The following is a 27,966-nucleotide window of genomic DNA, read 5'->3' as shown; positions in this document are numbered from 1 at the left end:
AATAACAAAACCACTATGCAAATATATCTATTTTCTTTTTTCTTTGATTTTATGGTAAAATGTGACCCTAAAATGATTTCCAGAGATTCAGCCTCTTATGATTATTTTCAGTACTGTAAAGGTACTACAAAATACCACAGTAATTAACCATAATGTATCCCTTGTAAAGTACTGTATGACTACCATATTTAATATGATACTCCACATGATACTTCAAAGACTACCATGTTTTAAAAGAAATATCTCCCTATAAATATATCTTTTCAAATGTCCTTTAAATCTATTCTTTCCACTCTCCTCCTTCAAAAACACTGACTTTAATTTCACTGTTACATTTTATATTTTCTCCATCTCTCTTTCTGTCTCTCTCTTAATGACTTCGTGAGCACCTGACATATCAATCACATGTTTTGCAGAATTTCCTTTTTCAGAATACACTCCAGACCAAAGTCAGATAAACAGAAATGAGAGAAAGATCTGAAAAACAGCAGACGAACAAGAACAAAGAACAAGAGTGAAAGCTAGAATCAAATATCTACTCGATTTCAGAGATGTGTTTTTTGTATAGATCTTCTGCAATGTGATGGTTGGGGTCGAGACACCGTTTTCACTGTCAGCCAGAAAGATGCAGTGCAAGTGTTAAGCCTAAATCATCACCTCCATGGCAACCACTGTCACGGTAACGGCTGGGGGGGCGCATGACTGTGTTGGGGAATATGAAAATGGCACTTCTACCTGCAGCTCAGCAGAGGAAAAACAGAGTATACCAGGAGGGGAAAAGATGTATGAACAAGTGATTGTGTCAAGGCAATGATGAATGCTGGTGTTGTCTACTGTCGCAGGGTAAAGACAGGAAGAACTACCTGAAAAGCTAAAGAGAGGGTAAGACGTGTGTGTAAATAAGGAATTTATAACTATCTCCCTTCACCCGGGATTGAAGTATGAGACCGCCTGGATCTAATTGAAATTACATTATGTAACACTTCATTATAAGGTTCAATTGGCAACCACTAGTTAAAGTGTAAATTGCAGGTTAAATTTTTCACGAAGATAATGCAATGTGTTTATTAAACATAAAGATAAGAACCGCCCACCATTGTTTTTTATACCAAAATGCTGAATATAATATGAAAAGTTGGCACTTTTAACAGTGGTTTTAACCGCTCCCGCTCCCTTCCACTAGATGGGGCGTGACGTCATAAGAGGAACTCACTAGTAGAGTTACCGGCATAGTCAATAGCTATAGATGCCTTACATAACTACAGAAAAGTTGGTTGTATGTTTTATTTGATAAAAAAATTATGGATAAAATAACTCAACTGTAAACATACTCGTGTGTGCTGACTTCAAGAGGAACGTGATCCTGCCTGAAATGAGAATAAGCTATTCGCAAAACAAACGGGTTCAGGCACCGGGTTCAGGCACGTCAGATCAGCCGGTCGCAGGTCGAGCTGTTCCACTAAACTCCAAAACGCGTTCACCTCACGGCAGCACATACTCTCCACTGCTGATTCAATTGGGTGGCATAGCCCATACAAACACAGTGATGGGGACATCGATCTCTCTTTTTCTTTTCTGACAATAAACATCGCTAATTAAATCGTGAGAAATTGATAAAGCGTGGATTGAGGAAGGGTATTACATGACGTCTGAGGCGTCGATGAGACTAGCGATTGGTGCCTGTGCAGTGTGTGCATCTCTACAGCTCTGATTTGGACTGACACCATGTAAGTAAATAATGTCTTCAGTCCTTGCTATTCTACATGACGGCAAACTTTTGAAAAGACTGGCTTGTTCCCTTATATTATCCGGGTTAAGTTTGCACCAGGCTAGCCTAGACTAGCTCTAACGTAGCTACTCACCAGGACACCTGGCCAACCCTCCACTCATTCTCCTCACACCAAGCATTAATAACTCTTTGAGTGCCATGGGTCCTGGCAATTTCCTCCCCTCTCTCACGTCTGACCGGTTAAAAATTTTAGGGCTGTGGTCCATAAAGAATTTGATGGTTTCACACATCCTCAGTCGTTCTCCATATAGCCATAATACAGTAGGAATCTAGCAGAGTATGGGTTGGGAGTTCCTCTTATGACGTCATCACCAGTTACTGAAAAAACACGCAACCTTTGAAGAAACCCCAATAAATGTTATTTTAACGCATTTTAAGACAGAAATAATTAAATATATACATATAGAGCACTTTAATTTACACATTAATTGGCTGTGGTGGTTAACCTGCAACTTACACTTTAATGCTTTAAGTATCATGAACTAACATTTTTTTAATTTTTTTTACTGCATTTCTTAAGTTAGTTAATTTAGGTCTAGGGGTATGACTGGTGCGAAAGGTCCCAGGTTCAAATCCCGGATGAACCCCCAATTTATTACGTTCCTATATGTATGTATACGTACTTGATCGTATGGTGCCACCACCGTGCAACACACACCCGGGTCTGATCAACCCGTGGTGGGCCAACCCCGGCAGAGGGTGTCTTGTGATAAGTGGCCGAAACACCCAATGAGGTCGGGCACACAACTGAAGATGTGTCGCACTGGTGGCACCATGAGATCAGTGCCAAATTTCACCCCACCCAAGATGACATCCCCATTCAATTGTTGTGCTGAAAGTTAGGGATCTTTAACAACCAGTCCTAGTAAGAATCCTATATATATATATATATATATATATTATAACGAATTGAAACTTTTTGGAAAGTGTTAACAATTACTTTATTGACTCATTGTAATTTAAAAGTGCTGCCTATGCAATGTGAATACAGCTATTTAAGATATATCAGAATAGAGTGAAAATGTATTAATTCAAAGTTTGTGATGGGCCATAACACAATAATTGCATGGATTATTCATATTTACTGTATACGCACAGGAGAACTTCTGACGGAAAAAATACGCCTAATTCACAACACGTGCGTGTACGCACATGGATTTGTAAACATCGTTCAAACGTCAACGAATTTAGAGTATTCTAAGTGACGCACGGTTATAAATTTGCATAAAACACACCCAAACATGTCCATATAAGGGCTTTCCACACATGCTTTCCTTTCGTCGCTCTCAGCAAACATGACGCTCTCTAAAGACGTGTTCTCGCCTGAGAACGGCCAGTAAGATCCTCGAGCAAAGAGTGCTTCAAACTCAATAAACACCTTTATACAGACGTCTGATTAGCCAGCTGTACATATGCGTATCTCCGTCTTTATGCAGAAGAACCTTGCAGCTCGAACTATAACACACATTTTCTTACTCTTTTACTGTATATATACAGTAGGCTAAATGTATGCGTGTATAAAATAATGAAATATATTTAGGATGAAATATGTATAAAATTACATCTTAACACATTTATAAGACCACCCAGAGTATGTGATTTTTGCGCACATGTGGTGTCAGCTCAATTTTTTTTGGTAAATTTAGATTTTTTTATTTTTATTGATGAATCATAATTTGTTTTGTGAATATATTCGTACACAGATTTCACACACAAATCCATGTGTACACGTGGTAAGTGAATGAGACCCAATGTCTGTAACATAAGATCTTTGGCATCTATAAAGTACATAAAAAAATAAAGACAAAAAAATAAGACAAATTTCAATTCCACCAAACTTCATCAAACTGAATTGGATAATTTTTACATATTATTCATATTCCGAATTGAGAATTTTAAATGAGTAAAAAAATTAAATAAATAGAGCTTAATAAAACATTTTGTATAAATCTTAATGGAACAAGGGAATGGACCATTTAGCTTATCTGATTCGTATTCATAAATTCAAATCCATTCAGATTTATACAAAATGTTTTATTGAGCTCTACTTTTTTCTTTACTCATTTAAAATTCTTAATCTATAATATGAATAATATGTAAGAATTATTCAATTTAATGGAATTTTACTATACGATTGAAATCCGTAAATCTTAGTGTATTAAAAATACCTTCCAATGGCTTATAAAATCTTCAAATGACCCACACAACCTTCAAATGACCCGTGCAACCATGCAACCTTTAAAGGTATGAATTATGCATCTTCCTAAAGTCTAAAAATGAAATTGAATTCTTTCAGTTGGATGTGTGGTGTGACTGTAAATTGAATCCATAACTCTAATGAGCAAAGCATCTGTGTCTGAACGAGTGACAGCCTGTGAGCAGGCCAATGGTTTTATCTAAATTATAGTTTGAGTCACGTCACTCATTCTCATTTCAGATGATAGAGGATCTGCAGTTCCTTCGCCTCAGTGCTCATATTGCCGGCTCATGATAGAAGCTGACAGTGGAGAGGAAGGGCCAGTGCATGATGAGATGTGCTGATGTTAATTGTGTCCTGTCACTGCTGCTGTAAATCCTGCAGCACACACACACATTTCTCCTGTGTGGAGACTAGCATGCATCAGGTGTCCTTGTGGTATGGCACGACTCAAACATAAGGACTTCAATTAAAGCTTGCCTTGCCAGTAGCAACACTATAGGCTACTGAGAAAGCTATGGGGCAATATCTTTATGCACACCACCATTCAAACGATTCGGATCGAAGATTTTTTAATGTTTTTGAAACAAGTCTCGTACAATGTAATTTATTCCTGTGATCAAAGCTGAATTTTCAGCATCATTACTCCAGTCTTCAGTGTCAAATGATCCTTCAGAAATCATTCTAATATGCTGATTTATTCTGATTATTATCAATGTTCAATATTAATATTTTTGTGGAAACTCTCAGGATTTTTTTAATGAATAGAAAGTAAAAAGAACAGCATTTATTTGTAACATTATAAATGTCTTTACTGTCAATTGAACGCATCCTTCCTATAAAAAAATCTAACTGACCTCAACATTTTGATCATTACCTCAGATGATATAATTTATTATTACGATCAGAGCGGTATTGATCTGGCACAAAATACATTAAGGATCTCAATAAGGGAAACAGTATTAAACTTTTAGGCTAATCAACTAATCAAACTAGAAAGCACTCTAAATTCTGTAACCGAGTTGAAAAATGTGATGACCAACAAGGTTTACCTGAAAATTGTGCTAAAATAAAGATCAGCTTCAAATGAATCTGTGATGGATTTTAGTGAATCTGTCTGTCCAGACAAAAAGCTATCATACAATGAGAATCACCAAATTTACACAAACTGTTTCACAAAAAGTGAACCACTTGATTTACATGAACCAAATTGAGTGATTTGCTAAACTGAAGAGAAATTCAGATTTCTCAACACATACACATCACTACACTACAACACTACATACATTGTGCCCCTATTGGTTTTTTGAATATTACCTGTGTGATATAACTGTTTGTGAATGTAAAAGGTCTGCAAAGTTGCATGACAAATTAAGTTATTGTCTTTTAAAAGAAAGAATTATTACAACTTCCTGTTATACAACTACGTAAAAATGTAACTCATTTGCATAAAGCCAGTCTATGATGTTCATTGGCTGCCCGTGAACAGCGTCTACTTTGACCCTCAAACACTGTAGATGTAGCTGAGACTGGAAGAGTTTGGTTTGTGTTGTTTTCAGCGCTGAGAATCCACTTTGATGCTCTTCAAAAGAACGAGGACTCGCACTGGAATCTATACGGAAAAATCTGACGCCATCGTGTTTTTTGATCTTGGATGCATGTAAACCTATTGTAGGAGACTCCAAAACAAAATCAAGAGCCTTTAACATAGCATAACAGGGGATCTTTGAATTAACAGGTCACCGCTGAGGCCACTGCGTCTTCACTGCTCAATCACACCAGAATGACATTTCTCATCAATAATTTAGAAACACATACTCTCTTTCTCTCTGCCTCAATTTAAATTCCTTGCGCTTTGCATTATATCTAGAGGGGGAAAGTCTTGAGTCTATGAGAAGACAAACAGACAGTGAGAGAAAGACATTCACAAACAAATATAAGCACTCTCTTTTGCATGGCAGAAAGAACTGAGCCGAGAGGCTGACATCTCTAAGCTTCGCTATCTGCACTAAGCTTCGAACCCGAGTACATAAGGCACTAATACGCCAGAGAAAGCCACTCCCAGGGCCTTCGAAGAATCTGAGTCAGCCTGCGTCCCTTCAGCGGGATCTGTGTGTATATTACAAGCATTACCAATACAAACTGGCACCAACTATTTTGCAGTTTAGTAGTAATGCTTTGAAAATCGCAAGTGGCTTTCTTTTTTATTCCCTTTTGGTTTTTTTAATTTTTACATTAAGCACAAATCTAAAGGCCGCTTTATCCCCGCTCTGGGCAGTGTTAAAGTAAGAAATGGAAAAATGTATTTCTAACTGCCATGGCCCAATAAAACTGTCAGAGCCAACGCTAATCTGCATGAATATATCACTCTTCAATATTTCGCTCTTGTAAAATAATAAAAGAAGGAAAGAGAGAGGAAATGAGAAAGGATTTAGCGCTTATAACTCAAAAACGCTCTTGTAAGACCTCAGATTACCCCTGACTACTTCTCTAACTATTCGCATTCAGCTTTGCAGTCAAAACTAATGAAGAAACTCTGACTAATGACAATAGCAGGCAGGTTCCCCGAAGAGCTATTCTGATCCAGGATTCACTTTAAGTGACTCATATATTAAGAGCAATTAAGCAGAAATGGACCTTTAGCCTGTAGTTGGTGCACTATGGGATTCGGTGATGCTCTTTTCTATAGAAAATCAATGATGCAATTCACCCAGATTTAACCATTAACTCAAAGTTAACTATCTTGACCAGGCTGCTAAAAGTGACCTCACATTAATGTTGTAGTTGAAAACAATGCCTTGCAGTTACAAGCCATAATATACCGGGTTCAAATCAATATATTTCCCCATCTCATTCCCTCTTCTCCACATAATTTCTAGTCATTGCCCATACTATCCACTGTGGTAAATTTTCCCTCAAATTAATCGGTGAATTGGTTCGTTTAGACAAATGTTATGCTTGTTGTATATGAATTGATTCACACATCATGAACCATTTGATTCACATAAACAGTCCCAATGAAGTGATTCAAACATCATAAACCACTTGATTCAAATGAACTGATTCACTAAACTGAATCCCAAAGATGTGTGCACACATGATTTAAAAAGTACATAAATACATAAATAAGAGTAGATACAGCCTGATCGCAGATAATCACAAAGGATGTGTTCACACTTGGCATGTTTGGTTGGATTAAAACGAACCCTGGTGTGATTGCTCTGTTAGTGCGGTTCATTTGAATAACTGTGAGCGTTTCCATCCGAACCTTGGTGCCACCAAACAATCGGACCGAGACTCTGAAAAGATGAGTCTCGGTCTGCTTCCAAACGAACTCTGAGAACTCGTGAAGAGCTTATAAAATGTGTAAAGGAGTCAAAACAGCGACAAGAATCCCTTCGTCACACACACACACAGATCTGCTATGAGGAGACACGGTTCTGATGCCTGTACCGAACTGTGATGGGCAACACCATGACTAGATATGCTTGAGCATTCTGTTCTTTTTAGGGTCACATCTTGTGACATCACGTCCTGTTTTTGGTTCGTTTACATGTCTTTGGTCTAGCCTGGAAATCCAGACCTAAATCTGAAAGATTAATGGTCTGGCGTCGACTAATGAAATTCGAGGGGCGGCACCAAGCATGCATTTGAAAATCTCACTGCACGCAATTGGATAACACTACGACCAATCACAACAAGCCCCATACGCTTAGCTACCAGCGGAGCTAACTGGTAGATTATACTCTTGCCGTATCCGGTCGGCAAAACAGCAAAAACGCCCTTCTTGCAAAGGAACGATTCGAGCGCCGTCTTCTGTTCCTCTTTTAGATAAAAAGCCAAGTCTAACTCGTTCATTGTAGCGGCCAAAGCCGTTTCAAACAACTGGTGTTCATCCATAGCCATCTTGCAATGTTTACTAATGACTTCGACGTCACAGCGCTGTCGTCATCTGTTTAGCTCGCCTCTGGCCCGCCTATATCAGATAACCCGATGTGATTGGTGCAGCTCGGATACAAGGGCATATTTAATGAGCATCATTACTCGACACCAGAGTAACTCGCTTAGCAAATTCAACTTGTGCTCTCGCGAGAACTCTGGATTACCAGGGTATCTCTGGTTCGTGTTGCGTTCATATTTCAGTCGAACCGCACCAGAATTCGTTTGAAAGCGGACGAGACTCATTTTTTCAGCATCACGCTCCGCTTGTTTGGTGGCATCAGGGTTCAGATAACAGCATTCACACTTATTCAAATGAACCGCACTAACAGAGAAATCGCACCAGAGTTTGTTTTAATCTAACCAAACATGACAAGTGTGAACACACCCTAAAAGTATTATTTTCTTTTTTTTTGGTCCGGACCAAAACAACCAAGAGAACTGAACTACAAGAGTGAACAAACACTAAATGATCCTCCATAAATGTCCTCGTGTGACTCCAGACCTGCATGAAGAATTAATGGGGAAGAAATTGAAGTGCACTTACCCAGAACTCCCAGCCTATAGTTCATGGTGACAACAATGACATTGCCATATGCCGCAAGCACGCTGGCATCAAACATGTTTCCGGTTCCTTCCATATAAGAGCCACCGTGAATGAACAGCATGACAGGTTTCTTCCTGCGGTCACGGATGTCTGAAAAAAAGTCACAACGAGGAGAAAGACAGGGTTGTGTAAGTGAAAACTACAGAAAGATTTGAGTCACTTTGTGAAGCTACTTGATTTTTATCTGAGTATGATGGTTGGATCCTTTTGAAAGTAAATAGCTGGTCGTTAGGTCACTTTTGACACTAATAAGCTCTTACTCTTTAAGATATAACAACACATACACACTCACACACACCGAGACAGATGCAGAGGCAGCTGCAATGGAGCGTCGCTATAGTAACTGCCTCAATTTGATTTCCCAATCTACCCAACAGAGGCCATTCCATCAAAGTGACTCGCTCCCATTGACTGTTGCCATGGAGATCTATTACACAGACACACATACGTTCACTTTTCGCACCCCTTGACACCTTCAATCACCACCTGAATCTCAGTCGATTTCATTAAAGCAGATAAACTGATAAAGTCAGGTGCTCCGAGATGCAGCAGGAGTGAACACACACACACACGAATCTAAAGCGTTTCTAGAGTAGAGCATCAAACAGACAGTCCGTCATGAAGGATTTCGGACTTCACCCATAAAACACACACAGACATGTGCTGTCATACATGACTGGACAGACACACAGTTGCTGTCACATGCACACACTTTTGACATATGTGATTCCAAGTTTCACTTGATACACACATTTATTTCAATCATGGTCAAACCAGAACACTTTTCCAAAATAAAATTAAATGAATGATAAGTTCTGTGAAACTGCATCTGTGAAAAACATTTATCAGACACATTCTGATAAATAAAACTATACATTGATAAAACTAAAGAAAGATAGATAGAAAATCTAACACAATATAGAGAAAGATAGATTGAATGATAAAATGATTGAACGATCGATAGAGAGATAATAGGTTTCTATTTTAGTATGAGAAAAACACTTAGGCCATACTGTGTGAACTGCTTCCTTTCTTATGTTCTCTTCTGACTCCTAAAGTCACTACCAGGACATGTAATCTTCGATCACATGGGCAAATCATGTATGATATCCCACGAACGCGAACTGTTTTCGGTGAAAGTGCCTTTAAAGTTTTTGCACCTTTTTCCTGGTATAAACTGCAGAATCAGCTAAAATTTGACTATTTCCCGACAATGACACAGTTTAAAATAATTAGGATAACGGACTATTTGAGTACTAAATGCACATGTGCTGTTACTGAGCGCTGCTGGTGATGATGTTGAGATGATGTTAAAGTCGACATGAAATCAAAACTGACCCTATTTACTTTGTTAGCGCATATTACTAGTCTTGTGGTGAACAATTAATCCGTGCAAGTTAATACACAGAATTTTTTTTGCCGTGGTAATCTAATCAAAATCTGAAAAGTTACTTCCAGTCTGGAATGGCGTTCCTTCTCTGATGACGTCAGTTTAACGGCTTGGGTTGAAAACGCTAAACCACTCTCCTCAAACCGTTAGTCTGAGCAGAGATGGAGAGGAGGAGTACTAAAGTAAAACCCTGCCCGCTGTTCAATATTCCCTTTCACTTGGAAATACGTCACAACACTGGAGAAAAGTCGTTTGCAAGTTCCGGTTCACGGGGACTTTAAATTGTCAGCTGTCTTTTTCTGTCAAATGTCTGTATATATATATATTTTTTAAAATATGGAACTACTATTCTGCTGTCTTGGCCAGGACTCCCTTGAAAATGAGATTTTGAATCTCAATAGGATTATTTCCTAGTAAAATAAAGGTACATAAAATAAATAAAAAAGATAGATAGATAGATAGATAGAAAAACCGATGGATGATTGGATAAATAGACAAACAGACAGACAGACTGACCAATAGAAATGATAGATAGACTAAACATAGATAGAAAGAACAATATAGATATAGATAGAATGATTGAACAACGATATATAATGATAGACGACAGACAGATAGATAGAAAAAACAATATTGAATGATAAATAGAATGACAGACAGACAGACATATATATATGTATATATATATATATATATAGATATATAGATAGATAGATAGATAGATAATACTAAAGATAGATAGAAAGAACAATATACATATAGATAGAATGAAAGAACGATAAATAGAACAGCAGACAGACAGACAGATGGATAGATAATAGATAATAAATAGATATTTCCATCTACATAAAATTTAAGTCTCCATACTTTAGAACTGCACCGATCACAAAAACAAGATGACACATTATGAATTTGCTGCTCATAGTTTTTATTAACTCTCCAATTACATTTTCTTATTTACCTCTGTTTATTGATTGACAAGTGTTAATTTTGCCCTGCAGGAGACGTCTCTCAAACTCTCTATCTCTACTGTAGACCTGTGTGCATTTCTAACCTGTTTTAGCTCTTTTTCCTCATTGTCTCACTCTAACACTTTTAATATATTCATTTCAAGTCTAAATATGTTCTGTCTTAAAACCACCAAACATCCTGTTCTTTTATTTGGCCCCCTGGTGTCCTCGCGTCCTCAGATAAAAACACCACAAACACACCGTAAAATGGGCGAACAAAGCGAGGGCGGGCAGGTCTGTGTGCACACTGAGAAACGGAGGGAGAGAAAGAAAGACACGGAGATTAGAAGGGAGGAAACGGGGGCCGATATTGAGGGAAAATAGGAGAGAGCGTGAAAGGGAATAATCCAAAAAAAACAAAAAAACAAACAAAGAAACACACACACTCAGATAGAGAGGCCCACAGGAGCTTCTGCTCACCTCTGATCCTCTCATGCAGAGTGGAGACAATGGTGTGATTAGAAACAAACTTGTGTTTACTGCTCAGCGCGTTCACATGTGTGTGGGTGGTGAACCCACAAACACACACACATTGTGCCATTACGTCCCTCTGATGGTGGGAAGCCTCTATCTCTTGTGTGAACTTAATTAGCTCTGAATCCATTAGACACAGCCACATAGACAATTCCTTCCTCCATTCTCCTGTCACCCGCATCCAATTAAACTGCTGCTAAAACACAATGGCGTATTCCTCACTTGAGACAGTCCGGCCCGAAAGGCTGGCTACCAAACGCCAGCAGAGCTAGTGCTTGAACATCTTGTGTTTACTAGAGCAAACTCAAAAAAAGTTTTGCTTTTTAGAACATGTAAATGTGAAATTTGTTTTTTTTTTGTGGTTTTGTACAGAATTTTTTATTTACAGACACTATAGACAGATAGAAAGAAAGAAAGAAAGAAAGAAAGAAAGAAAGAAAGATGATCGATAGATAGATAGAACAATAGATAGATAGATAGATAGATAGATAGATAGATAGAACGATAGAACGATAGATAGATAGATAGATAGATAGAACGATAGAACGATAGATAGATGGATGGATGAGATAGAAAGAAAGATGATAGAAAGAAAGATGATGGATGGATGGATGGATGGATGGATGGATGGATAGATAGATAGAACTCACTAGCTTTCACAGCTGATTTTCTTCAGTCTGTGAATCACAGCATTACACTGTATGAAAGATAGAAATAATGAAAGAGAGAGAGAGAGAGAGAGAGAGAGAGAGAGAGAGAGAGAGAGAGAGAGAGAGAGAGAGAGAGAGAGAGAGAGAGGGAGACAGAAAGAGATTAGGAGGGAGCTTTTGGTGTGGGTTTGAAAGAGCAGAAAACAGGGCATTCAAGAGACTGACAATCAAGACGGAGTCAGAGTCTCTTACACACGGATCAATATCATAAAGAGCACTCAGACAGAGAAAAATATTGCTCCAATGTACATGGAGTCTGTAGTAGAGATATATATATATATGAATACTTCATTTTGTCTGTAAGTGCACATATGCAGGCAAAACACATTCATTATTATATATCAAACATTCACATGTAAAAGACCTTCAGAAGGTTCTATCATTTCTTCACCCTCATGCTGTCTACACAACTACACTAGACATCGACTTATGCATGTCAAGCTGCTCATTTAAGCACTGTGTGTGTGTGTGTGTGTGTGTGTGTGTGTGTGTGTGTGTGTGTGTGTGTGTGTGTGAGGGAAAGTTCAAGACAGAAGAATCCCGAATCACATTCCTGATACTAAAGAGGGAGGGAGGGGATCAAATATAGAGAAGAAGAGAGAGAAGGGTGGAATAAAGACCTCCTTATCCCCTCATCCCGACGCCCTCATCATACATCCACAGAAACAAGAGAACTATTCATCGCATTTTTGATCTCCTACATTTAGATTTATGGACTCCATCACTTCTTTTCACTTTTGTTTTCACTCATTCCTCTTTCCTTTCCATTATTTATCAGTATTCACATCATCCTCCCCCGTCTTATCTCTAGAAATACCTAAATATAATTTACTTAAAAAAATGAAATTTCTGTCATTATTTACTCACTTTTATGCTTTTATATTTTTCTGTGGAATATGCAAGGAGAATTTTCACACTCCTCTATTACAGTTATTGGTCAAGCTTCATGTCTGGCAGGAAACAACCGAAGTGACTGTTTTTGAACCCCCCTCAGAGTGTGCGAGTGTGACACTGAGCCGTGTGCTCGCTGGAGACCGCTGCGCCCCGAGGCACCGAGGGTGGCGGGGTTGGCAGAACAGGCCCCTGAACGGCTCGTCTTTTTTGCCTTTTTTCACCTTTGTTGCCATTGGCTTTTGGCTTGCTTAGTTGGGGACATTCAATTTAACATTAAATTTAATATTCAACAATAATATTGATCTGCCTGCATATGAGAACTGAACTGAGCTGGATGATGACATCATGGTTTTCTCCAGAGCGGCTGTATATATATATATATATATATATATATAAATGAACTAAATTAATAACTTTTTTACAACAAAAATGAAACATCACTGAACTTACTTAAGCTGGACTGTGACAGTTTTTTTCTGGAAACAAACTTTGTTGCATTATTTTCCCATTATTTATAGTTATCTCTGTAAAGCTGCTTTGAAACAATCTGTATTGTAAAAAGTGCTATATAAATAAATGTGACTTGACTTGACTTGACTGAGGGCACCGAGGTGGAGTGGGCACCGAATACGGAGTTGAACACCGCTCCACCCCGGTCGGGGCTCCCTCGGAGGTCTGACACCAGTGGCGTCAGGACCATTCTTTGGACGAAGCCTTTTTCGCAGGGACAACGGTCCTCAGATCCATCTTCTGCTTCAAAGGCTGAGAATGCCATCCCGGTCCCCAATCTTTCTCAGGGGGAGCACGGGAAACGACACTCTATCCTGCACAAGGAGTTTGTTAATGGCTGGGGCTGCTCCGACCAGCAGCCTCCCATTTACGCCTTACCCACCAGCGCCATAGTAGTTCTAAACGGCCTGGAGGGTAATGCCGAGCCTTAAGGGGAGCCTTAAGCCGTGACAGGACTGATAGCTCGCAAGCGTCTGTTCTGCCTTTGGCATCGGCCCATATCCAAGCTCTTTCAGCCCCCTTTATTAAAATATATATTTTGAAAACTGAAAAACCGAGCTGAAAGGGTTTGATCCGCGATCTCGAATTTTATTAGTGGAGATAGGGAAAGACTGGAAGACCCTGACATGGAAGTTATAAACTCCAAAAACGCTCCGGTTACGACTGTAACCTCGGTTCCCTGAAGAGGGAACGAGCGTTGCGTCGAGTTTGACGCTATGGGAACGCTTTGCGTGATGACGTCTTGAAGCACATGTAAAATCAGTCCAATGGTGTAGCGGGACGTCAGAGGCGGGTGACGTCACGTACCAGGAAGCTATAAAAGCCGGCCTGAAGCAGGAAACAACAGCTTAGTAAAGTCTGAAGTCGTGCTGACAGGCATGAAGGAGATATGGCAAGGTGACGCAACGCTCGTTCCCTCTTCAGGGAACCGAGGTTACAGTCGTAACCGGAGCGTTCCCTTTCAAGGGAACTCGCGTTGCGTCGAGTTTGACGCTATGGGAACGTCTATACCAACGCCTCCATAGCTACAAATGTCTGTCCTGTGTGAAATCATAAAGAGCAGCACTAGGATGACAAAACATGAGACCCTGGAGCAGAGTCTAGATCCAGAGAGTAGAACCTGACGAAAGTGTGCGGTGAGGACCAGCCTGCCGCATCACAACCGTCCTGTAACGAAACTCCTGATATAAGGGCCTTAGAGGCCGCCATACTCCTCGTAGAGTGCGACCGGACAGCCAAAGGAGAAGGCTGTCCAGCCGCCTCATAAGCAAGTGAGATAGTCTCAACCACCCACTGCTCATCCTTTGCTTAGACACTGGACCTCCCTTGTTAGGGGAGCAAAAGTCACTTTTACGCCACAGGGCAGCTCTGTGGACATACGCGTCTAACACCCGAACAGGGCAAAGCAAATTATTAGCCTCCTGGTCCGATTTCGAAAGGGAGGAGGACCTCCAAGTGCCACGAGGGAAACGAGATACCAAAGGGGTCTTTCCCCACAGACATTCCACCCAAAGGAATGTGGTAAGCACCTATGGCCGCCACATAAACCTTTAAGGTGGACGGGGTCAGACCTGCAGTGAACCGGTCCTGCAGGAACTCCAGAACTGTACCAATTGGGCAGTTGACTGGATCCAACCGACGGTCACTACACAAAGAGGTGAATACTCTCCAGTTCAGGGCATAAAGTTTCCTCGTGGAGGGAGCTCTGGACTGTAGAATGGTCTCAACAACCTCAGTTGAGAGACCTGACTCTATGAGCTGGGCCCCCTCAGAGGCCAAGCCCACAGGTTCCACAGTTCTGGGCGGGGGTGAAATATCGAGCCCTCCGCCTGGGACAGAAGGTCCCTCCTGACGGGTAGCTCCAGAGGAGGCCCGTCGAGGAGTGACACAAAATCGGGAAACCATACTCTGCCCGGCCAGCGCGGGGCTATAAGAAGCAGGCAAACCCGGTCCCTGCGAACTCTCTCCAGAACTCCCGGGAGCAGAGCAACTGGGGGAAAAGCGTACAGACGTAGCCTCGGCCACGTCTGCACCATAGCATCCAGTCCAAAGGAGCTGGATGCGTGAGGGAGAACCAAAGTGGACAGTGAGACGTCTCTCGAGACGCAAACAGACCCACTTAAAAATTCCATATCAGCTCCACCACCTCGGGGGTGGAGCCACCATTCCCCGGGCCTCGGCCCCTGTCTCGACAGAGTGTCTGCTCCTAAATTCTGGACCCCGGGGATGTAGGCTGCCTGAGTGACAGCAACTTCCCCCGGGACCACAAGAGGATATGGCGTGCCAGCGCAAACCCCCTTGATATAGGCGACTACCGACGTGTTGTCCGTATGTACTACACATGGTGTCCCCTGAGACCTGTGATAAAGCTCCTCAGAGCCCGGAAGACAGCTAACATCTCTAGGCGATTGATAGCCAGGAACGATGATGGTCTTCCCACAGACCTTGAGATGAGCGACCCTCAGGATCGCTCCCCAACCCGTGAGGGAAGCATCCGTCGTTAGCAGTTTGCGACGACAAGGAGCTCCCCGCACTGGGTCCTGGGACAGGAACCAAGGTTTCTTCCACATAACCAAGGCACGTAGGCATCACCGCGTGACCTTGATTGTGCGAAATGGGTTGCCCCTCGGGGAAAAACCCTCTGGTCCTGAGCCACCACTGCAGGGGCCTCATGTGCAGCAGTCCAAAAGGTATCCCGTTGGAAGCTGCTGCCATGAGACCCAACAGTCTCTGGAACTGTTTGACAGTGAGTAGCTGGCCTAGCTTTACACTTCTCACAGCTGCCAGGATCGAAGCGTGGCGATGACAGGCGCGCCTGCATCGACACTGAATCCCAAACCACGCCTAAAAAAGTGGTCCTCTGGAGTGGAGAAAGCACACTCTTCTTGGCGTTCAGCCGTAACCCCAACTCTTTCATATGGGCGAGAACAACATCTCGATGTTGAACCGCCATCTAATGCGACTGAGCTAAAATCAACCAATCGTCGATGTAGTTCGTGATGCGAATACCCCGGAGGCGCAGAGGCGCCAGAGCTGCATCCACGCATTTGGTGAAAGTGCGGGGTGATAAAGCCAGGCCGAATGGAAGAACTCGATATTGGTATGCTTTGCCCCCGAAAGCAAACCTCAGGAACTTCCAATGTCACGGACGGATGGAAATATGCGTCCTTGAGGTCTATCGTGACAAACCAGTCCTCGGACTAATCTGTGGCACGACTGTCTCAATGTTAACATTTTGAACTTGAGCTGCATGACCACTCGAAGACCTAAAATGGGACGCAATCCCCCGTCCTACTTTGGAACTATGAAGTACCGGCTGTAAAACCCGGTTTCCCTGTTGGAGGGAGGTACATATTCTATGGCCCCTTTCTCTAACAGAGTGTTTACTTCCTGTTCCATAACCAGAACCTGCTCGGGGCCCACCACTGTGGGCAGGACCCCCATAAACCGCGGTGGGCGTTACTAGAATTGTATCTAATACCCTTTTTCCACGGTCTGCAGGACCCAACGAGAAACATTTGACAGTAGCTTCCACGCTGTCAAAGATTCTACTAGAGGTACCAGTCTCTCGAGACTGGTTTCTGGATTTTGTTGCTGTTGAGTAGTCGGTTCGTCGCCCTGTAACGGCGCACCGGCAGGGAACGACCAAACAGACTGCTCTAGCACCCTCCTCAGAGGGGGCGGGCATCCCGAGGCCACTACGTTTCCGGGTGGACCTTGAGATATGTGCTCGCCGGAGACCGCTGCGCCCTGTAACACCGGAGGCGGCAGGGTTGGCAGAACGGTCCCCTGAGGGCACCGAAGAGAGACGGCACCGTATTTTTCTCCTGCTGTTGAGCAGTCGGTTCGTCGCCCTGTAACGGCGCACCGGCAGGGAACGACCAAACAGACTGCTCTAGCACCCTCCTCAGAGGGGGCGGGCATCCCGAGGCCACTACGTTTCCGGGTGGACCTTGAGATATGTGCTCGCCGGAGACCGCTGCGCCCTGTAACGCCGGAGGCGGCAGGGTTGGCAGAACGGTCCCCTGAGGGCACCGAAGAGAGACGGGCACCGTATTATTCTCCTGCTGTTGAGCAGTCGGTTCGTCGCCCTGTAACAGCGCACCGGCAGGGAACGACCAAACAGACTGCTCTAGCACCCTCCTCAGAGGGGGCGGGCATCCCGAGGCCACTACGTTTCCGGGTGGACCTTGAGATATGTGCTCGCCGGAGACCACTGCGCCCTGTAACGCCGGAGGCGGCAGGGTTGGCAGAACGGTCCCCTGAGGGCACCGAAGAGAGACGGGCACCGTGAAAAGAGGTGTTAACCGCTCTGCTTCGGGGGGACTACCCTCATTTGTCCTGAGCCCTCAGACATCAGGACTTTTTCCCCAGCAGCCTTCTTGGCGGTAATAACGGTCCGCAGATCCGTTTTACCCCTCGAGGACTGCTGGGTTTGAGAGCGCCCTCCGTGTCCCCGAGATTTTTGTGGGGGAGCACGGGAGGAAACGCTCTGTATCTGAGTGGCGCGGTGCTCAGCGCTCTTTTTAGAGGAGTGAGGCTGCTCCCGCTCAGCAGCCTCATAGAAAGAACGGCGGGGGAGAAGTTTCTGAAGTGCAGCTGCCTGTTTTGAAGTTTCTTGCGACTTCGCTACAGCACTATTAACTGCGTCTCCAAATAACCCTTGCGTGGATACTCGTGCATCTAAAAGAACATGTTTTTCTTTGTCCTTTATGCGCAGTTCAGATACCGTATCAGCACTAATACCCCCGCCCTCCTAAAAATCACCCAATAACTCAGCCTGGTAAGCCTGCATTATGGACATTGTATGTAAACACGCTGCAGCTTGACCGGCGGCGGCATAAGCTTTATGGAAGTGCAGGAGCCTTCAGAGAAGATGCCGTTGCTGGAGAGAGATAGCTCGCGAGCGTCTCTTCCACCTTCGGCATCTCCCCATAACCATGTTCTCTTTATAATAGTGAATGGATGAATAGTGAGATGTTTGTGCAGTATACACTCAATATGACACTGGTTTCGCCCACGATCTCGACACCTCGGTGTGGAGATCGGGGAAAAACGGCAGGCTCCTGCGCTGGGGCTGCGCACGAGATGGCAGGAAGCGTTCGTCGAGCTTACTTTTCGAACGAACGTCCTGCCTATCTACTGGCCACTCAATTCAACAGCTCTAGTAATGACATCGAGCAGTTCCTCAAACGCATGAGACTGAGGTGGCGAATCCTCAGACTCAGCTACAATACTCACAACATCCAACTCCTCAGAGCTGGATAGTTGCAGTACTGGTACCTCTATCGGGGGGGAAGGAACCGCAGCGCGTGCTTCCACACCCTGATAAGAGGCACTGGATCTATCAGACGGATGCTGAGATAAGGCAGAGCCCGTCTCAACATCCACTGATAAATCCATCTGTGAACCCCAGGTCTGAGATCGACGCCGTGCCTCGGCAGCGGCGGGACCCGAGCCCTGGGGAGCGTGGTCGGGATTGAACCGAGCCAAGCGGGATCGGAGCGTACGCAATGGAAGCGCACAGCAATGCACACAGTCACCACCCTCGAGTGCTGACTGGGCGTGCTCCTCTCCCAAACAAACAACACAAAGAGTGTGTGTGTCACCTCCCGTTAAATAACGCGGGCAGGGATGGACACACACTCTAAACTGCTGCTCGCTCGCCATACTGAATATATATATATATGATATAGACAGACAACACCAAATATACAGACAGATTTCACACAGAGCGCAACTGAAGACTCAGAAAGCTGTTGTTTCCTGCTTCAGGCCGGCTTTTATAGCTTCCTGGTACGTGACGTCACCCGCCTCTGACGTCCCGCTACACCATTGGACTGATTTTACATGTGCTTCAAGACGTCATCACGCAAAGCGTTCCCATAGCGTCAAACTCGACGCAACGCGAGTTCCCTTGAAAGGGAACTCAATGTACACAGGGGATTGAGATGGCAAATCTTCAATTTCCCCCAACTCGATGCTCAGAACATCCATCTCCTTGGAGGTGGACAGCCGCAGCACCGTATTATGCCATTTAATTCCTCAAAATTAAATGTAGCCAACTTATTAAATTACTCAAAATTAAATGCAGTAAAAGATCAACCAGACAAGTCAACACGGTCTGGATGAAAGGCTGAACTTATACATTAATCTAACTACTGAAAGTCAGATAAGCATTCATCATTTAATTCCTAAAAATGAAATGCTGCCAACTTGTTTAATTCCTCAAAATTAAACACAGTAAAAGATCAACCAGACAAGTCCACATGTCTGGATGAAAGGCTGAACTATATTAAAATAGTTTCAAAATACAATAAAAGAATCATAAATGCATAGCTTGCAATACAATATGTACTCTTAATCTATGCATTGCCTCAGCCACTTTTCAGATTCTTATTGCATAACCCCTCCGCGAGATCCATTTGTGAACCCCACTATACCAGCTTCCGTGCTGCCTCGGCAACAACAGGGCTGGTACTGCGAGGAACGCAAGCCTGAACTCCCTCCTCAACGAGTGACAGGCGGGAACGGAGCGAGTAAAGCAAAAGTAACTCGCAATGCTCATAGTCAGCACCCTCGAGTGCTGACAGATCATGCTCCGTTCCAAACAAACAACACATAAATCGTGTGTACGATCTAAAGTTTTGTTTGCTCGCCATAATATCTATGCCTGTGACTGATTATTTTTTTTATTTTTTTGACAGACAACAATAAATAAGACAGACAGTATGAACACAGAGCGCTTGCTGAGGCACAGAAGCTGACGCTGGTCAGACCGGGTGTGCTTTTATCCTTTCCTGGTCGTGATGTCATCCGCCCGTAACGCTCACTCTCGCCATTGGCCTAGTTGACACAAGTGCTTCAGACGCAATCACGCAGGGGCGTTCCCAAAGCGTCATCGACGCAGCGCGAGTTCCCTCGAAAGGGAAGTTCACCCCTTACGCATGCAACCACGTCTGTCAAAACCTAAGCTGGCTGATATAACACACTCAAGGCCATCAATCACTCAGTACTTGCTGGCTAAGAAATAAATAATTATTACCTTACGATCCATCTGTTTTCAAATCCACATCATTTGAATATCACGACATTGATGTGATATACCTGAAAATAACGTGCACAATACACTGTAGTATTTACGAGAAGCAGAGGTCCAGCGAGTCACACATTCCTGGAAAACACACACTACCTGAGCGGCTTCAGCTGTTGTCTGTCAGAGATGATAACGTGCATATTTTCAACATTATTTTCTTGACTGATCTTCTTTTCATAACTTTGCCAATAGATGAACTGTTAAATGAGTGATCTTGAGATGAGTCCCAAGTAGTCGTCCAGGTTGACTCTCATATGCTGATGTAACATATGTTATAAACTTGACAGGTGTTTTGTTTTTTAACCCTCTGAGGTCGACAAACGCGCGGGCGCGTTTTGCTGGATTTTCTCCACATTGTAGCACTATAAACATAAATTACTCCGTCATTTATGGTCATACAGAAAAAAGAAATATAAAAAAAGAATCTGTGATATTTCTACTTTTGTATGTGTCCACTTACAATCAAATCAAAACATTGTGCTTTTGTAAAATAAAGAAAATAAACAGGGTGTGCGTTCTGCCTCTCCGTCGCGGTGAACTTTTTTTTCTTGAGCACGTCTATAAACTGAAACAAAACTCAGCGAATACTTGTCACACATTTATGAGCCATATACCTTTATAAACATTTAAGTGTGTACTTTTAAATGATCGGATTCAAACTGAAAACAAATATTCTCTGTTTAAGTAATTTGTATAAAACCAACAAGATGTCCAGCTTCTCAAACGCTTGCTCATTATTTTTTTAATTTACCACGCCCACTCGCGCAAAAGATATTCACATGCAAATCTCCACATGGAACGCGATCGCGCTCATTAGGCCTACCTCAAAAACAAAACACCAAAACACTTTACAAGTCTCTGCTTTTAGACGCGCCTGAGCTTACATTGGATTTACATCAAAAGAAGAAGAACGCGATTTGAAGACAAGAAAGATGTAAGGTAAGAAATTCTTACATATTAGTTTGCTATTGTTGCATAAATTTCACATTGCAGTTGAACTGTTGCTAGATATATGGTGAATATTATAATATTTAGACCCGTGTTTACTGTTACTGTGTTTGTGGATATCTGCTCAAACGTAGATATGTATATGGTAACCATAATGTTTTATATTTGAGCGCGATCGCGCTTGAATGTATCATATTTTGCAGCGCGATCGCGTTTGAATGTATCATATTTTGCAGCGTGATCGTGTTTGAAAAGCAAACGGCTTCATGTTTTTACTATTATCTCATTTCATATCATCATAACGAATGGAAACATTTGAAGTAACATGATAATCAATATATTTTTCTCTAGCTTAGTTGTTACTGAAATCTTTTGGAAGATTTATATCCAGCACTGCGCATAGCTTATGCCTACAAGGCACAACAAACCTGGTGTTCATTATATTATATATTGTTGGAAACATTTGTGTGTGTGTGTGTGTGTGTGTATTCTGTGAATTTTAAAAAGCAATTTTAACCAGAAAAATCTGATATAAATAAAATAAATAAAATGTATTCCCAAAATCGTGCAGGCCTTTCTCTTGATATCAGTATGTTCACTTCTTTTTTTTCAGGGCCCAGATGCCACTGAGGACTTCAGTGAACATGAACATGGTAAAGTGAAAATCAAACACCTTGGAAATGAAAGGTATGTACAATGTTTTTAGGAATGGCACAAAGGTCTCTGTCTTTGGATCATTGTTTTCAATAAGTGCTTTTTTGGCATTTGTTGTGTGTATCTTTGGACTATGTTGTGTTGTAAATAAATCCAAACAATTTAAAAGCCATTCTTTTTTAAATGTCCTCATTTACAGTATTGTGCAAGGTTGCCCAGAATGACAGGGCCTGATAGCTCCTAATAGGGCCGTTAGGGGAGGGTCTTTGTCTTTCTCAGGTGTGAAAACAATACATATTAATGACCTCCGCATAAAGCTTTTTCACACAAAACACGTCGTAAAATTTTTAAATCAATATATTGTCTTATCTGAATGAGCAGTCAGGGTGATTTTCACATAGTTTTAGAGCAAATATTCTAGGCTACGTGATACAATTTTCAAAAGTCTTGTGAAGAAATAATCAGTATGGGTTTCATGGCCTTATTTCAGTGAGATTTTTTTTTTGTATTTTCACAAACCACGCATAAATGTCATTATCTCAAAACTACAAACTTTTACATACATGCTGCTGATATATTATCGTAGCAGAGTTTGTGCTGAATACAGTGTAATTAGACTTTAGCCATGAAAATGTCACAAGTAACAGAAATAACCAGAAATGTCAGAGCATGTCAGAACACCACCAGGGCCCAGAAAACAGCTCAGACCTCAGAGGGTTAAATAAAATGTTGTTTTGATTACTATCTTCTCAGTTTAAAATATTAAGGCAATTCTCAAAGTTTGATAAAACGTTTAATTTTCCAGTAAAAAATAATAAAATTTTACATGATTTCCTATTTTTAATTACCCTGTAGCAGATTTTGACATTCTACCGAAGTCAAACTATAGCTTTTTTGAGGAATGGACCTAAAATGTAAAGGGATAGTTCACCCAAAAAATGAAAAGTCTGTCATCATTTCAGTTTCTTTCTTCTGTTGAACAAAAAAGAAGATATTTTTCAAGAATGTTTGTAATCAGACAGTTGATGATAGTCATTGACTTAATAAATACTAAAAAATAATATGGAAGTCAATGGCTATTGCAACTGTTTGATTACCAACATTCTTCAAAATATATTTGAATTGGAATATAGAGCACAAATCATATGGACCACATTTATGTTACTTTGATTTTTGGTCATTTTTTGGAGCTTGACAGATGTGGTTACAAAATCCCTTTAAATCTTTCTCATACTATCACTCTGGACCCTTTCTCTCTCTCTTTCTCTCTCTCTCTCTCTCTCTCTCTCTCTCTCTTTCTCCTTGACTTCTTACAGGGCTTCCGAAATGGCACGCTTAAATTGAGCTGACTTGATTTGATTTTATTTAAAGAGGATCAATTATTGAGATATAGTCGCGTAGAAGTAGTTCAGCCGTGAACAACAACCGTACACACACACACACCCGAATCGACCACTCATGAACTCAAAAAAGCACATCGTTTTTCAATTTCTTTCTTGCTCATTATTTTTCCCCCTCATTCTTCTTTCCCCCACTCCCTCTTTTCTCACTCTCCCTTAAACCCTCACTCTTGTTTATTTCAGGATAATGGCAAGACCAACAATAATAGACTGGACTCTCCTGGCAGTGGTTGTGGGAATGTGTATGTTTGTGTGTGTGGAGAGGGGGTCCTAATTTAACCTTGTTAAGTCCCTGTCTCCTCTTTCTCCATAACTTGCCCCGTGTAATTGTCTGTGAATTGTGGGGAATCTGAATGGCGGGCCGCTTGACTGGACGAGGTTCATTAGGCCTATCTCTGTCCTCGTCTCATTTAGATCACAGAGAACTGCTGTGAAGAAGAGTTCTGCTGTCTGAGAGCGCTGAACCAGAGAAAACACAGCGTCTTCTTCAAGCCTGTGATTGGAGCACACGTCCATTTACTCTCAGGATTCAAGGAGACAAATGTTTCAGAGAAAACTTCTTTATGTGCTGTTGGTTAGACGGTCTTTATCATGACAAACGATTGGCAATATAAAGACTTTGTCTGCCGCCTTTACTTTCGGTTTGTGTTTATTAATTATAGTCTTTAAACGTTCGCCGGTTCCCGCCTTTTCCTTCCCTGATCCTTTAACATTGTTAAAGGTGCACAGAATGGACCGAAAGTCCATTCAGAAAGATGGCTTTTTAATTGCCTTTTAAATCATGGCATTTTTTATGCAAGTGTTGTCTTGAGTCAAAGTGCGTTACCTGTGTTAGTTTATGACCGGCAAACTTTGCTGAATATTGGACTTCTGGCAGATGGACAAACACACCAGTCATTGTTGGGTGCTTGAGGGATTCCTCCGCCACTATTGGCGTCTGTGCCGCCTTACCTCTGTCGGGGACAACGTTTGCCGCCGGGAAAGAAACGACGAAAGCGCAGAGGGAAAAGAGGTGGCTTCGCGGCTAAGCTCAAACTTGCCCTTGGGAGTAACCGGAGGAATACATCATTCTCGCTTTGTGAGATGGCGCTCCCTGGAACCATTATACAACTGGAATGTCCCAATTTTCCCTACTTCTTCTGGATCGCTGCAACTGTTCCGTTCTCCGCGTTTACAACATGGTGGGGTGAGATTGTGTAATATTAAACCACTACGTCGGACAATGCAATCGGATGAGGATATAATAAAACTGAGGATCGGTTTGATCAACGCGAGGTCAGTGATGAATAAGACATTTATATTAAATGACTTTTTTATTGCACATGGCCTAGATTTTGTTTATTACTGAGACGTGGATTACAAGTGGGGACATGAGTCCTTTCTCTGAGCTCATACCACGGGACTGTACGTTTTTTAATACCCCTTGTTCATCGGGTCGAGGAGGAGGACTGGTTATATAGGACTGGTATATTCAAAGAACGTCTATGTAACCCTCGTTCCCTGAAGGAGGGAACGGAGATGTAGTCGACGTGTCGACTGATTGGGATCACGCTAGGGAGCCTGTCATCTTCGAGTATTGAAAAAACGAGCCAATGGCCAATGGACAATGGACAAAACATTGACATGTTTTTCGCTGAGGAGTCGAGCGGGCCCCGGTCAGCGGTGGTACAGCAATAGTTGTGGGGGACTACGTCTCTTACATAAGTAACCGAGACATTCCCTTTCAGTCGGTCACATTCGACGTAGTCGACGTCTTGACTGATTGCGATCCTACTAAGATGCCACTAATGCTGCCACCTTCCAGTGCGGATATAGGACAGGGCTTAGGCCAGGAAAGTCACTGCTGTTCCACAGGACCACTGGGAAAGCGTACCTTTCGTTGGAAGGCAAATGCTGCGGATGCCACATCCTGCACGAAGGAGGTAACGTGGAGAAACACATATGGACTGAGCGAATTAGCGAACAGTACAACATATGGCATGTCACTGAGGTGGCTCCAGCCTATAACAGGGGGGAGACACAACCGGTCAGTGACGGCAGAGCAGGCTCTGCCAAGGGAAGACACGGGCTCGTCGCAGGGAGTCAAAACCATGGAAGAATACACATATGGAATCGTCGTAGGGATCACAACATATGGACCCCACCTAACACAAGTTACACAAGCATACAAGTGATAGGTCTAGCATCGGATGCTCCGCCACGTCCAACACCGACGGGGTGAGGAGGAGCTCAACAGGGTTCGAAGAGGGAACTCAACTGGAGCAAAATGGCGCAGCAAGTCAACACTACAAACTGGACTAAGGTGAAGCTGGCTTCGTGTGAAGGGACCCCACGCAAGCAACCGGCTCGACACATAAGCTAATTTCTTAGCGAATGTGCTTGAGTTACTCTTCTCCAGTTTACCTGAAGACCCAGCTGGCTATGTAGCACTCGAAGGGAGGGACTTGTACTGAGACTTCGACCCCTAAACGCAAGACACAGGATGGCCCGTGTTTACAGAGGAGTGGATATCTGAAGTACGCATCCTTCAGGTCCCACGCTGCAGACCATTCACAGGGATGAGCATTAGTAATGCATACTGTGTTGTAACTTGAACGGAGGCTTGAAAAAGGGCCCGAATCAAGCACACAGATCCCTGATGGTCTGACTCACTATAGTTTGAGTACAATGAAGAACAGGCCTCACTTGGAAGCCTATCTTCATATCGGCTGGAGGAACGGCTCGATCGCAACCTTCGCCAGTAGGAAGCGACGACTGCACACGCGGCAGACACAATTCGGAACACAGATGTGTAACAAATAGTGCTGCACATGGGCGGGTACCGGATGAACTGAATCGTCTTTAGCCGAGTCAGATGATACAAGAACCAGCTGAGTCGGTTGGGAGCACCTTTCAGTGCTACAACGGACCAACACAGGGGGCCCAAGGTATTAGAGACGTACTCAGAGGCAGCGGGCTAGAGAACAGGGACCCAGCTCGGAAGGCCTGAAGGCGGCCCGAAGCAGGGTCTGAGTGATTAACACCTGTCTCAAGTTTTTGTAGCGACAGAGAGTGCGCGAGAAGGCATGACCGGGTCCTCGAACGCACTCAATGCCAGCCTAATGAAGCCGAGTCTGTTGGTACGGGGGAACTGCTGGATCAGCCAGGAGCACCATGCAGGGGAACCACGGATACCACAGACTTCTAGGCAAAAAACAGGGACCCAGCTTGGAAGGCCCAAAGGCGGCCTGAAGTGTGTAGTGTGACTCTTACCTGTCTGTTCATGGCGGCAGAGAGTGCGTGAGAAGGCGTGACCAGGTCCTCGAACTGCACCCAACTGCCGACTGGCGATACAAGAGGTAGCTGAGGGGTGCAAGGCTTTACAGGGTCGCACACCGCCAGTCTGGCCCTCTTTGAACCCAGAAACAGAGGAAACTGCTTTTTCTTTGAAGTGTGGGTACCGCCGGCTCCGCTGTTTTTGGGCGCCAGTGGCGGAACAGTCACACACACACAACAAAGACTCCACCCGGCCCTCCACCAGGTGGAGGGAGTGGATCGGACCAACTCCAAGAGCATTGTCCTCCATCCCTGAGTGACCGGCTCAGGAACGCTTTCGCTTGCCAGCGCCTAGAGCGGGCTGGACGCCCCTACTGTGGCTGGCTCCAAGCTGAGGCTTAGGTGAAGGCTGCTGCAGAGGCCCAGCGGGAGTGGGAGCGGCGGTAGGAGGACGCCCTCGGTGACGAGCAGGCAGAGGAACTGCCACCGGCGGGGTGGAGGCAGCAGCGAACCGCCAGGGCAGGATATGGCGGAAGTCCTCCATCTGCGCTTGGGCAGAAGAGAACTATTGGGCGCAGCTCTCCACTGCCTCGCCGATCAGCCCAACCTGGTGAATTGGGGAGACCAGGACCTTGTCCGCATCCGCCATATCACCCAGGCTGAGCCAACGATGGCGCTCCTGGACAACTAAGGTGGACATCGCCAGACTGATCGTGCACGCCATGACACTCCTGTCCCGGAGGGCGAGGTCAGATGCGGTGCGGAGCTCACCTATGAGCGCACAGTCTGGGCTACCCTCGTGCATGTCCATGAGTGCCCTGGCCTGATAGACCTGTAGCAGCGACATGGCACGCAAGAGGAGGCTGTTTGCCCACAGGTTTTGTAAGTTCTACCCGTCAGAACGGACGAGAACTCACAGGCTTTAAGGGGGAAACGAGGGGCCCCCGTCCAAAAGGCAGCGACAGACCGCTCCATTGGAGGGATAGCCTCGCAATCCTTCACCGCTCCTCCGTCAAGGGTAGTGAGGGGTGAAAAGCTATTCAGGCAGTTTCTGGCAGAGAAAGGTGCCGTCCAAGACCTGGTAAGCTCTCCA

The 27,966-nt window shown here is 43.5% G+C and overlaps 1 protein-coding gene across 2 annotated transcripts in view; it reads right to left on the bottom strand.

The window, feature by feature from the left end:
• nlgn2a (neuroligin 2a) overlaps positions 1-27,966 on the bottom strand; it is a 207,203-nt gene that overhangs the window by 60,664 nt on the left and 118,573 nt on the right. For both annotated transcript variants that reach the window (XM_084110269.1, XM_084110268.1), the window contains one exon: positions 8,473-8,622. In XM_084110269.1, coding sequence (XP_083966395.1) covers positions 8,473-8,622 — 150 coding nt within the window. The remainder of the gene's footprint in view (positions 1-8,472; positions 8,623-27,966) is intronic.

The sequence above is a fragment of the Abramis brama genome (assembly GCF_963993115.1).
Source record: "Abramis brama genome assembly, chromosome: 3".
Classification (NCBI taxonomy): Eukaryota; Metazoa; Chordata; class Actinopteri; order Cypriniformes; family Leuciscidae; genus Abramis; species Abramis brama.
This window is presented reverse-complemented; position numbering and strand designations above follow the sequence as displayed.